Source organism: Pimephales promelas, chromosome 21 (genome assembly GCF_988280905.1).
Source record: "Pimephales promelas chromosome 21, fPimPro1.hap1.1, whole genome shotgun sequence".
NCBI lineage: Eukaryota > Metazoa > Chordata > Actinopteri > Cypriniformes > Leuciscidae > Pimephales > Pimephales promelas.
In genome coordinates, this window is record NC_142789.1 from 75,089 (window position 1) to 89,454 (window position 14,366).

The window sequence follows — 14,366 nt, forward strand, 5'->3', positions numbered from 1 at the left end:
TTGCGTTAAAGGCAGAACGAGTATCGACTTTGGGCCAGTGTTTTCTGGCATGAGCTGAAGGAGGAGGAGCGGGCGAACCCATGCGTACTAGGCTGTCATGCTTTTGGACTAGTAAGTACATTATATTGCTTGCATACTAGCCTAGCTCTATTCTCTTAGTTTTTTTGTCTGCCTTACTATGTTACGGAAGCTATCTCATCCTCCGTATATTTACGTTCCTTGCAGTTAATTCATTATGGTGACAAAAAAATATTGCTATTAGACGTACAGGTAATACAAAAACAAACACATTTCCTCATCCATGATCATGAATCATTAAATCCATAACATCTCTGGATGGTGAAAACGACATCTCCCATCGTTCAACTCTCCCTCATAGCGTCATCAAGCTTCGCCTTTGTTATTGTTGGTAACTACGACCTCTTGTGGCGAAAATTTCCTACATATTGTACCTTTAAAGGTTGTATCAGCGATTGTGGGTGACGTCACTTCTGTTTGTGTTTGAAGCGAGATCCCAAACAAACCAAGTAAGCTCACCCCTCCCGTTTCGTGCATCATGAAAAAACGATCATGTGAAATCAGTCTACCTCAATGACGGCTCATTCTGTGAACTATATAATGTGAACTTGGCTGCTTTGGATTACAAAGTAATGTATAATGATGTATATAAAATCTGCAGTCGAGCCATGTCATATCGTATCACTTCACTGGAAGCAGCGGTAAGATAAAACGTGCCAGAATCAGTCATAGAGCTGCAGATCTAACGTTATGGGGAAAACTCATGGCAACAACAGCTATCTGGAATAATATTATAACAGCTTATTTTTATTATTCGGCTAAAATTAGTCCTGAACGTAGGCTAGTGTTATTGCTAATAGTATGTTATGGCTACACATCAAAGCAGACACGGATAACAAATGCAACTCACACACTAAATCCCTACAATCTGATATTCGCTATCCAAGTTTAGTCAAGCTTCGCTCATATTTAAAGAATTATGCCGGAATTTATTTTTTTAAAGAATTATATTTTCACACACAGTTCATATACACAATGTCAGCACTAGAAGCGTCTCACCTGTCCAGAAGAAACAGTGCAACCTCGGCGTCCGATTGAACATTTTCAATTCTTTGAGCTCTCTCCACCGTTCAAAAGGCTTGCCGATTATTATTCGTGTCTTTGACGTAAAACGACGGTGTTCCCTCGCCCTAATCCCCCTTCTCTTCTTGGGGATTGCCTCTTCCATGTTAATTGTATCATGTCCGTTGATATCATAGGGTTGATAGACGCTAACTTATTCTTCAGCTCCGATACAACCTTTAACAGCTGATCAAAATCCACATGACTTAAAAGCAATAATTACAAACCCACATAACTATAGAATCAGTTCTTAATGGGAATGTGAACGCCATCAGCGTTTATCACAGGTTCGAGTTTAAAGTCTGTTTAGAGAACGGTGTCATCTTAGTGGCCCCTAATTTAATAACAAATGATCATTTTGATGCAAGTGGATTTAAGCTGGAAAATAACATTATTCATGAACCACAACCACTGATCGCACATCTGTACAAAAATCTATCTTTTATTTAGTTTTACTAAAATCTTGTCTTTAACCGAGTGACAACAATAGGCAAGCACAGCATTTTTAGACAAATCAAGTCAAGTCACATTTATTTATATAGCACTTTTCACAATACAGATTGTATCAAAGCAGCTTTGCAGTGATAACATGAAAGTAGTACAACACAGATCAATAATATTGTTAAATTTTAAATGTCCCCAACTAAGCAAGCCAAAAGCAAGGCAACAGTGGCAAGGAACCAAAACTTTGAAACATTATGCAGCCATTAAAGAATGGAAAAACTATGCAAACTCTTAATATATTTAATAATTTAACAAATGGTTGACACACTTTAGACCGCTAAAATCTCCAAGGATGTTATATTTCTAAATTATTACAGATTTCCATTTTTTTCTCTGGAAATATGTTTTGAGCACATGAATTGCGTAAAACTGCGGGGAAAAAACTGTTTTGATAACAACAGCACAACCTACCAAGGGCGTGTCCCACGTTGCTACTTAATTTAATTCTGAATGGATGTCTTTAAGCATTGTGCTGTGTTTTGTGCATGATGAGTATCGTTCTAATGCCATATCAAGATAAAGGAAGATCAAGTTCAAAAACAATGTTAAAACCCTTCCTGGATTAGTATAATTTTTGCACCCTGCTTGCACTGTAAATGTTTAAATGCTATATTTAAATTTGTCTAAGCAGACTGTAATTGTCTATTGTTCTGACAAAGAACAACAACAGATCATATTTTATGACCAATTTATTGTGAAAATCAACTGACTTTTTCCTGCAACTGTACATGACTCCTGTTTTCCTCAACAGATATCAGCGCGACCCTTCTACAGCCACTTTCCTGCAACACCGAACTACGAAGTACAACAGCTCAGCTGGAGAGCCGAAAACATGGGCGACATTGGGGACAGGAACTAGCTGGAATATTCCTGACATTAAAAAGCAGACTGAGATATCAACTACAAAATTCCCTTCACAAACCAAGTTATCTCAGAGAGAATTAACTGACTACACTGGTAAAGTTAGAAGAGAAAAACAGAGATCAAATATGGGGAGGTATAAAGAAAGACTCGAGGGGTGGGAAAGCACATGGCCGATAAACTGCAGAGGAACAAAAGAAAAATGTGGAACAAACGGTCAGAAAGAGCTGCAAGCTTATGCCTATTGCGATCCTCACTCACTTTCCAAAAAAACATCTGGTTTTGAGGTTGTGGGGTGGAAGTCCTCTAAGAGTGCTTCAGGCATAGAGCAAGAGTTGGGATGTGGGCAGTGGGCTGTTAGTGCAGATACCAAAGAAAATTACCAGCCGACTATATTGACACCAGACAAAAAAGACAAAACTGACCTGAGCAACAGAGAGAGGGAAATGAGGAGGAATTGGAGCACTTGTAATTCGAGAAATACAGAAAGTATTTTCCCACTAGTATCCTTTAGACAGCCTCCATCCTACACGGCCCCTCCGGCATACGGCTCCCCGAGGGATGGCAAGCTGGCAGGAATCCCCAAAGTTATGGCACAGGAGAGTCTGGAAGCTTTTAGGGAGCAAACATTAGAGAGCAGGACAGTAAACTTTACAGATTCAACAGAAACACAACGTAATCCTTCAGCAAACAATGGACATTATTTAGAAAAAAGTAATCAGACACAGAACATAGGGAGTAATCGTACTGATGTCACGGGGGGGCAACGCTGCCTGGAAGCCCTATATACTACCTCTGCCATGCAGTACACAGCAACAAAAACAGCACCCGCTTCTCCACAAGCACAGCTTCAGCACCGCGAGCGTTCAGAAATGAGCTGTCCTGATATCTCTCAGACCAAACTCGCAAGAAGAAGAGGTGGTGAGATTGTGTTTTGTCTCGTCTCTCGTATGGGGGAGGTGTCCGGCTTGTCCAGTTCTCCAGAGGAACCACTGAAATCCCATGTGTTACCCCTGTTAACTGATCCTCATGACATGACAATCACACCAGAGCAGACAACCACACCTCAGAGCAAAGAGGACAGCAGACCAGATCAGGGGGACGCCGTGAGGCAGCTGCGTGGATCGCTTATGTTTGGGTTTACACCCCTAGCACAGACAGGAGGGGATCAAAGATCTAGTTCTATCCAAGATTTTAGTAATGTGATAAAACCGAAAGAAGATAAACAAGAGTTGCAATGTCATGGCTCACAGTCACACTGTTTAACCCAGAAGTCATATATTGAGACAAATGTAGAACAGAAAGCGTGCAGGGAAATAGTTGAGAAGTTCCCATTGTGGAAAGAGCCAAAATATCATCACCACTTGATGGACATGACAAAGCAAAGAAATGCGCAAAGCCAAGGCATCAACAATGAGTCCAAAGTTACTAACACAAAGGACACCAACATATCAACAAAAGACCAACAGAAGAGTCTTGTGGTCATTGATGCAACTTGTGTAGTTGTCAAGGTTGAGCTTGTACTTCTTCCAGAGAAGGAACATGTCCAGTACGTGTGTTTGGCCGAGGACAGGGAGAAGGCCGATGTGCTAAAGCAGAACTGCAGTGCCATCTCAAGCCAAGACACCCCTGAAAACAGCACTTCGGACACGGGAGAAGAAAGGATTCTTGGAAAACCACATGAGTATCCCAGGACAGGATTACAGACATATGAGAGCATTTCACAAGAACTGAGTAACACAGAGGACCCAATAAAAGAGTCTGAGGAATCTCCATCAGCAGCCAAAACTGTTGATGACTGGCAAGTGCTGGAACATGACCTGATGGCGGGACAATCCTGGACTGGGACAACACTGGAGAATAATGAAGCGTTAGAGGAAAAGGTCAAGATCATGAAAGTGGGAAACCAAACCACTGCAAAAGAACATGAAGCTGCGATTGAAGACTTTGTGGCTTTAACCGATGCAAAGACCACATCTGGAGATTCTGGGGTACAAACTTTAAAGACCACAGTACAGATTAATCAAGTCACTGATCAAGACATTGGACGAACACTGGACCACAGTGTAGATAAACACAGAACACAGGAGGATATTCAAAAGGACACTTTACCAAAGAACTATACCAATGATAGTTCAATAGAAGAAACCCTCTCAGATGAAGTAGAGAACAGGGAAGAACTTTCTTTGGATTGCTCCAAACCTCTCCTAAAAACAAGTGCAGAAAATGCCATCGAAGGACTTCAGGAGGGTCTATATAAAGTTGTTTTACCTTCCATTGTGGGCTTCAGTACACTCAGAAGATCAAGCTCTTTACCTCATGTGTCATGCATCTCTGCTTCCAACACGTTGGATGGATCTCACACAGAGAATAAGCCACTGTTGCTTACATCTTCTACGAATACAAAAGGCACCCAGTACTCCTCACTTCCCTCGCTGTTTTCAACTCCTGTTACTGTTGCTTTTGAAAAGTCATCTCTATCAAAGACAAGAAGCGTGCGTGCGGAGGTTTTACTCTGCACGTCATCACGCCCTGAACACACACAAAAAACACAACATGCCAAGTCTCTGTGGGACGCTGTAAGTCGCATACGCAAACACACTGCTCCTGACTCCGAGACTGAGGAAGAGGAGGAACAAACTGACCCGCTTTATCAGAGATTGGAAACAGAGGAATGAGTATTGGAGGACCGAACTTCAGAGAAGGCAACAACATTTAAAACCATGTGCCCTTGGCAGAAAACACTGAGCGTAAACTACCGTTGCATTACAAGCAAAGGGTGTAAAAACAAAACAAAAAAACAGGGACGTCACACCAGTGTTTGACTGTTTGTATCCTTCTGCTTGTGTTTGTTCCAGGTACTGTGAGTCTGTGTATTAGTGGTAGGGATATTAAAGTAATGCTTTCTGCAGGTTACACTGTTATGAGCAAGTCATTGAATCTTCTGCTCAACCAACCAGTGAAAAAACAATGATTCATGATTCAGGAAAGAGAAATTACATGCTGTGTGTTGCTCAGAGGCACACACTGTTTAATTCTGTTTTTTTAATTCCCAACTCATCATCCATGAGGACACACCAGGGCCTGTTAAGAACAACTACAACGACACAATACATTTAAACAACGATCTGTCAAACTTTCTTAATTATATATATATATATATATATATATATATATATATATAGCAGGTCCATTTTCTTCAGAATTCTCATTAAAAAAAAACAAAAGGGAACCACTTATTGTGAAAAATATTAAAGGGTTAGTTCACCCAAAAATGAAAATTCTGTCAGTATTTACTCACCCTCATGTTGTTCAAACCCCGTAAGACCTTCGTTCATCTTCGGAAAACGAATTAAGATATTTAAGATATTAAAATCGCTCCTGCATACAGTCCATAGGCTTCTTGAGGGACTGGCTCTTGCCGTCCCCGAAAAGTCATAAAAGACATCGTTAAAATAGTCCAAGTGACTACAGGGGCTCAATCTTAAGTTTATCAAACGACGAGAACACTTTTGTGCGCAAAAAAACAACAAAAATAACGACTTTATTTCAACTATTCGTTTATTTCTCCCTCTGCGCGAGTCAGCTAACTAGTTTAATAGCGTAAGCTTCTGTTATTGTACGTCACACGCATCACACACACATGACCAGCGTCAACCAATATTGAGCCTACGTGTGACGTAGCTCTACGCAATCACACTACGTTAACGGACTATAGGCTTATGGAGAAGGAAGTGAATAGTTGAAATAAAGTCGTTATTTTTGTTGTTTTTTTGCGCACAAAAGTGTTCTCGTCGTTTGATAAACTTAAGATTGAGCCCCTGTAGTCACTTGGACTATTTTAACGATGTCTTCAATTACTTTTCGAGGACAGCAAGAGCCAGTCCCTCAAGAAGCCTATGGACTGTATGCAGGAGCGATTTTAATATCCTAAATATCTTAATTTGTGTTCCGAAGATGAACGAAGGTCTTACGGGGTTGGAACAACATGAGGGTGAGTAAATACTGACAGAATTTTCATTTTTGGGTGAACTAACCCTTTAAGACAGGAGTGCAACTTAACATTCCGGCAAACCTTAACATTACCAAACATGACATATCAGGATATGAATAAGAAAATTACTTAAGAGAAATCATATTTCTAGATACTCAAATTTGGTTAAAACCTTTGTAGACACAGCTTGCGTGACAACACTACAAAAACACATGAAAGTGAAACCCCCTTGCCATTTATATTTTTTTATAATAGACCCCTAGCCTGACTTCGTCATACTCATATATTTAAGAGAGAATATGAGTCTGAAACTCCTCCGTTGGGCTTTGATTATGAGGCGTGTCGTAACCGAACCAGGAAAAAAAACCTCTGCACTCCTACAACCAATCAGAGCAACGCAGTACGTCAACTCCTTTGCATAGCGCAGTTTCCAAATACAGACCGTAGCCTAACTTTATTTATTTTAGAAGTTAAATAACGAGTGTTGCTTCTTTTACTTACTTCTCTATGAGTGCCACCAAAGGAGAAACCACAGCGACCACAGGCTTTTCATTAGTCCCATCTTCTTAACGACCGTCAGAGCAGCTGATAAGTTACACTTTTCCTGAATCATGTAGGAAGGACGGCAAAAATATCTTTCTGATCGACAAATGTCTTGACTGCAGTTCTCTGTTTGTCTATAAAATGAATGCGCTGTCGATTTATTTTATAAAAGACTCTATACATCTCAGTTCTCCAGCTGCAGTCATCTCTGACAAGCGCTCTTTGATAACGTGATGATTACGTCCCTGCAGATCACCTGTCCATCATCATATAAAGCCCGCCCTGGCAATTTGATTGGCTCAATCATTTTTTGCCTGATCATAATTACTCCTCAATGGATCGAGTCCAGACCGAACTTCCCGACCAATAAATGTTGTGGGCGGAGTTCGGGCTGGCATCCAGGCTAATAGACTCCACAAGTGAGACAGACTAAAGTGCAAATATTGCAAATAGGTCGTTGTCTTACGCGGGCGCTAGAGTTTTTCGCCCCCGTAAAGAAATGGTAATTTTCAGACCACAATTTAATAGAGTTGTCTGCTCCTTGATCCCTGAAACAATTATTAAACTTATATTTTTGACTCTTAGTAAAATAAGTTTTGCCTCAAACCACATGACAAATGAAGCCACGCAATGGTGACCAATGAGTTAAGATGAATAAGAAAGAAGAACTTGTGGCTTTTACCTTTGGTTTCTCTAGCTATTTGAGTAAATGAAAACATAATACTTACATTTAAATGTGAATTTGCCGTCCACCACCGAACTCTCGGCCGCACTTTTGAAAAAAGCTAAAAATACTGTTGTCACCAGCGCAATGGCTTATGGGGAAGGGTAGGCCGCTTAGGATCCATTTATGTATCCTCTCTTTCACGAGGGAACGAAGAGTGCATTTGCCGTCGCTCTGGAATCAGGGAAGCCTTCGGTGACGCAATCGGCCTTCGGATGGTCAGCCTTCACATTGGGACACAGCTACAGTTTTTACCCCAAAGATTTATCCATCAGAATGGAAAGATTCAAGTGTGTCGTAATTTGATACAACTTTTAAGATACTCTTGTGTTCTTTTTGATAACACTAATGTAACTAAGGGCAGTCAAGCTGAGCCTCATGGATTTCACCATGTTAAAAGACTAGATACTGTATATAGTGGCCTGATTTTACTGTTTAATTGCAGAAACTGCTTTGTATTTTCTGCTGTATCTCACCCACAGTGAGCCGTTTGTCATCTTCTAAAAGCTATCATAATCATACACAGGTCATACCTGTGTGTTTAAAGCCTAACAACTTCCTCTACAACTTTCTGAGAAATCAAAATGACTCATTTCAAACACATCAAACTACTGATCAACTATCAACTATCAAATGATTTTGATAGTACTCCACAACACTGTCAGTAAGTTACAATTTACATTCAATTTCACATCAAAATTTAACGGAGAACATTCATTTTACTGAAGTGTACAATATGCCAGATCATTTTTATTTATAAATAAATGTATAAATATAGTATTTATTCAAACCTCCCAGCTCCAGATATAAAGTTCATTACTGTCTGCCTCATGTGATGGACTGTTCTGGATGTTTCCCTGTTTATGGCCGAACGCTGAGATCGGCTCCAATCATCTCAAAGTTGCTTTATAAATATTGATATTGCTCTCAGGATGTCGTTGCACCAGCTCCACCTCGAACACCTCTGGTAACACACGGCTGTAGAAGTCCTGAGCGCCGTGCTCTCTGCGCATCGGGGACGCCAGGAGGACCACAGCTCCGTCCTTACACAGATGGACCAGCGTGTCCACGAGGAGAGGGAAGGTTTCCGGCGTGTAGACGATATCAGCTCCCAGCACAAACTCCCAGGCGGAGGAGAAGCGGTGGAGGTCCCGGCCCCATGACAGCGGGCACACGGCAGGAGCGCCTGAGGGCCAGCCCGAGAGAGGAGTGTTGCATGCAACGTTCCTCTCGATCTGAGCGAGGGCCAAAGGCAGGTCTGTGATAGTCACGTGGGCTCCTGAAAGAGTGTCTGAGAGTTATATTTGGCATCACAGGTCATGTTTCTATCAATGAAAGGTTTGTTGAGTGTGAGATTTTCAGTTCTCTTTGCTTCCATGGCGATATAAAGAACGGCAGATTTCATAGGCAGAACAGTTATTGAAGAATCAGGAATCATGCCAGTAATGTTAATTCTTCTTCTATCCCTATGCAGGGCTCGAGACTAATGGGGACAATAGAAAATGTGTTTAGGACGAACAGAATTATCCTCCAGGACGTCTACAGGATACAGGACATTTTGTATGTGTGTTCACAGGGCTCAAATTTCGGCACGGGTATTGCGCATAATTCTAATCATTCCCGCAGGTCTCCTATTTATAATGCGGGATATTCCCGCAGTCGTAATCCACACCGATTATACAATCAAATCATTCTTTTAATAACTATCTGCCATTCGCAATTTCACAAACAGCGTGAGTGTTCGGTGCCGCCACGTCTTCTCTTCTCTCAAAATGTGTTGTGGAAGGCAATCATCAAGCGCTGCTGCTGTAATACACACTCGCGTTCAGGAGTCGGGACATGACGGGATATTCACTTGCACAATCGGGCCAGCAGTGCATCGTGAATGAAGTTTACCATTTGCACATCTTTTTAGTCTTACCAGTTTAAACATGCAAGCGATTTAAACTGATCTGGGTCTGCGCACATTCATTGAAAATCCGCCTCAAGAGCAGCTGGCCAGGCAGTAACAAAAGTTATTTTTCACGGATTATATTGCTTTAACACGCAAAACTGTTTCGATTTCGGTCTTCGTGAGTACAATAGTCTAAACATAGTCAGTTTTGTCTTTAATAAGCATAAAACGCATGCCAGTATAATGAACAGAATCCGTGGACTGGCTCTTAAAGAGACAGCAACCATATGTGTCGGTCATTAAAGTCCCTGTAAAGTCAAAATTAAGTATGTGTTCTGAGTTTGTCACACCACAGAAAAATGTGTAATTAGCCACCCAGCCAAATTTGAATGATAAAAAAAGTCGGGAAGTACATAAAATAAGTTGAATCATGAAAAATCATGAAAAAATGAGCAGATTCTCTGCTCTCAAACGCTGGGGGCGTGTCCGCTGGCTTTGCTGAAACCACGCCCACTCACGGGAAAGCTGTCGACGGTGATATTAGCTGATTAGCTTTTGGAGACGGGAGGATGAAGGCGGGAGATCGTCGTTTCGGCCCCGTTCACCAGTAACAGCGGATTATCAGTGAATTATCAGTGAATCCTCTTCATCAGGGTAACGTTAGGCTCTCTAAAAACCTCTTCTTGATGTGATCGTTTTTTAGGGAATTTAAATGAAGATACCGATCTGTTTTGTACATGATCGCATCCAGGTAGTAGCCCATGCATGTCCGTGTCGAAGGCATAGCTAGCTAGAAAACTGTAGGCTCAGCTGTAGTAACTAATAGTACTGACAGTCACTCGCGATTGAGCGGTGAATGCGAATGTGCTCGGGGGAGTGTGTGTGGAGAGAGAGGGAGATCAGACTCTGTGCGTCATCAAATAGGGGCGTGTCCAGCAGCTCATGGGCTCCAGTGCGTCAAACAGTGCCCTGTTTTAGCCCCGCCCAATTAATCCGTAAAATTGCAATGGTGAAAAACTGTTTAACGGTCTAACTCCACATTTCAGTACTTCACAGTTCACAGACTTTGTAATATGTTTTAGCAATACATATGTAACATTTATAATGTGTTTAGAAATTTTTTGCAGAATTGACTTTACAGGGACTTTAATTTTGTCGACAAAACAACAAGGAATTAAAGTTAAAGGAATCAGGATTAATAGCCTATGTAGACCTATTTAATTTATTCTGGACTAAAATACAATCCAGTAGTGTTATTTTTTAATTTGATTACTTTATTCAGTTTCTGTCTATGAATATAGTGTTAGACCTTCAAAAACTTTTCTCTTTATTTGTCTTTATTTGGATCTTTATTCTATTGTATTTGTTTGTGCAACTTTTTTCAAGTTAATTGAACAATTTAAATCAAGCTTTGTGTTGTGTAAATTCTTAACAACATTTCCCATTGTAAAAATGCAATGACCGCAAACATTCAGGCAAGATAAATAATTTTGTTTGGCAAAAAAATTAAGGTATTTTTTTTAAGTCACAGTAGTTACATCTGTATCTGTATTGCATGTTCAAACTTTAAAATCATTCATATTAACTGCATAAAAGATTTTTCCTCTGGAGTAGGTTTGTAAATTTTAGAGAAATTCTAAATTAATGCATTACAATTTAACTAAACCCATTATATTTTAGTCATCTGAATTGTTTTAGTTAACTAACAGCTATGGATGAAAATAACAAAGTACAGAAACAACATTTTTATTTTAGGACGGTTGACATTCACTTCAGGACGGTACAAATTGTTATTCAGTGTTGCGTTTCCTATTTCAAAGACTGGAGGACAGTAAATTTTGAAGACTCTGCCATAATCCCGTTTTCCTCGGTTCTCCTCCGCTTTAATCTCCACAACCGGAAATGGACGAGCATCCTTGCGTCAAATGCGGAATTTATGCGTGCATATAGCCCATTTCAATTGAACTCTATTGGTAACGACGGAACTTGCGACCATAGTTGGCGAACGATGCTTTCGGGAAACGCAGCCCACGACGGTTCCAGGACGGAGGTGAAAAAAGTTAGTCTGGAGCCCTGCCTATGATTTTGAATCGCTTCCATGGAGGGTATAGGGTTAAAAATAAGCTGACAATCAAGAAAGATTTCAGACATTTCCAAATGTGTCAGCATTTTAAAAAAACTTCAAGGCAAACAATTGCACAAGCATAAATCAATATTTTACCTAATCGTGCAGCCACTATCCCAACCAGACCCGTTCCTGCTCCCAGCTCTATTATCCGCTTCCCACTGAGATCCAGAGACTCAAAGAACTGGCATAAATGAAGAGCCTGAGACAAAACACTGCAAATCAACATGTCGTGTATCAAATAAATTACTTAAATTATTTTTTTCCAAACATTTAATGGGATTATATTTATATATTTTATTTTAGTTTTACACTGTTAGGTTAAACAGAAAATTCTGACTAAAGATCCAGTATGAAAATGACGAAGACATTGCAGCATTCCAAATTAAAAAATAAAGTATTAATTGATCAGTTATTGATATCGTTTTGATCAACAGGTTTGTTTACACATTAAACGTGTGTCCACAACATTATCAGCTTTCAGTAGCCTACCTACGACAAAACTCAGGGAACCGAACATGTCCTTCCCGGTCACCGTACTTCTCTATTTATAGAATCTGCTGTCTCAGTAATGTAAATAGTTTAATAAAGACTCACGGACTCCCACACTGACGCAGAAACTCCCAGGTTTGCGCAGTAATACTGATGAATTGTGATGTTCTGTCCAGAAACTCGGTATGTGTTTTCCGCGCTGAACGAGTCCTCGAATAAACGGCTGTCTGCTGGAAACATGGAGAGCTCCGCGTCTCCGGTCATCATCGCTGTCTCTGAAACACGGCAGGTGGAGGACAGTAGTTTCCTCCTTTAGTTCAAGAGTAAAGCTTTTAACACTCACAACAGCTGCAGGACGGGGTTAGTCTCCTCGTTTAGTTCAAGAATACAGCTGAGCTCATCACAGAGACAGAGAGAGTACGGGAAGCCACCAGACCCAAAACAGACGACCACTACTGCTGCAGCCAAGAGCTGAAATCAGTCGATGATCTGAATATTAATATTAATCTGAATATTACAGTCTCTGATTTCTCATCATTAAGACGTTTCTTCTACTTAAATGGCATTTCTTGCATCCTGCACAGAGACACATCTCAAACTACTGTTTTATTCGTTTTTATTTGTAAATGGGAGACATCATTTTTATGTCACACTATAGAAGCATTGAACTACACAAAAATAACATATAAGTTAGTATTAAAAACACCGCAGTCTCACACACACACACAGCTGGGATAAGGTGTCTCTCACACACACAGCTGGTATGGTGTCTCAGACTCACACACTAATATCTCACATGATATTGAAAGATACAGCTTATACAGCTCAGTATACAGCGTATTGATGATGCAGACTATATACAGGCGAGCAGATGAACTTAGAACCTAAACGCAAAATGCCAAATGTTCGCTACAGCATTTTCTTTATAATAGTGAAGGGAAGCCAGGGCTTTGTGAGGCGTGTGAGGCTTTTAGCACAATGCGCATTAGCGACATCTGGTGGTCAGACTTGTTCTCTCCACAATATCAAACACTTCACAGCAGACAGAGCAGAAAAAGCATGTGACCAAACAAAGCTTCGGAAGTCACCCTGTGACATAAAAGAAAGGAATCAATCTGGGATCAATACAGTTCTGGATCAAAACTTATCTACATTAATTTGTGCCAATGAGACCACGACTCATAATGTGTAGGCTGGTCAACAGAAAGGGAAAGCATTTTCTTTATAATGGTTTTCTATGGAAAAACGCTGAATGTTGCATTCATGTTCTGGTTCATCTGCTCGCCTCTATTATAGTCTGTTATTTAATTTAATCTTTAAATATCACTGATTTTTGTTGTCTGGTGTTTTTTTCCTCCTCTACAATATTCTCAATAATATATCATACAATATGAGCCATACTATTTATCATACTATTTTTCAGATTATTATTGCATATGTCAGACTTTCAGTTCCCGAACAGTCCTGCACCACAGTATGGCATCTTTCCACCGGTTTAGGACTTGCTGTGCAAAAATAACGTATAACTTTTTTGACTGCTATTGCATTCACACTTGGAGCTTTCAAATAAGCATAGCATTAAGATTTTTAAATAAAACGAAAAAATACTTGAGAATGGCAGATGGTTCTAACAATTCTAGAGATTACCATTTGATTGACCTCAGTTCTTCAATTTATTTCAATTCTTATTTGCTGTTATGTTATCAAAATAAATTCCCACCCACTTATGACACCGAATGTTAACATGGTCATCAGAACGTGCTTTGGGGCCACCAGAACCCTCCCAGTCCACATCTGGACACCCGGACTGGCGAAGCTGCTTCTGTGGAGCTAATCGGCTCCTGCACAGTTCCCAGTAATAATGATGGAAGCACACATGAGCTTTGATCACTCTGATCCTTGTACATCTGTCAAAGACTTCGGCTGGAAATGTCAGAGCAAACACAGAGTGGCCTTGTGTTCATCAGCCTGTGTTACTAGAACAGCAGATCTCTGCAATCTCGTTCTGAGAAACCCGCCGTGTGTCGGCCCCTGAAGTAGGTCAAGCTTCGGTGAATATCATGGACTGCATAATAATAGGAGCGAGCCA

At 40.5% G+C, this 14,366-nt stretch overlaps 2 protein-coding genes across 2 annotated transcripts; one reads left to right on the forward strand and one right to left on the reverse strand.

Annotated features, from left to right (window-relative positions):
* The first annotated feature begins 1,926 nt into the window (after window positions 1-1,926).
* On the forward strand, window positions 1,927-5,790 carry LOC148969654 (uncharacterized). The gene has a single exon (XM_089125152.1). The coding sequence runs from the start codon at window positions 2,373-2,375 to the stop codon at window positions 5,181-5,183; it is 2,811 nt and encodes a 936-aa protein (XP_088981278.1). The 5' UTR covers window positions 1,927-2,372; the 3' UTR covers window positions 5,184-5,790.
* A 2,706-nt stretch (window positions 5,791-8,496) lies between these two features.
* On the reverse strand, window positions 8,497-12,744 carry LOC120467745 (EEF1A lysine methyltransferase 3). The gene is made up of 3 exons (XM_039656212.2): window positions 12,383-12,744; window positions 11,882-11,987; window positions 8,497-9,045 (listed from the first exon to the last, which is right to left on the reverse strand). Exons 1-3 carry the CDS (start codon window positions 12,542-12,544, stop codon window positions 8,657-8,659), a joined length of 657 nt encoding a protein of 218 aa, XP_039512146.1. The 5' UTR covers window positions 12,545-12,744; the 3' UTR covers window positions 8,497-8,656.
* Between the last annotated feature and the right edge of the window lie 1,622 nt (window positions 12,745-14,366).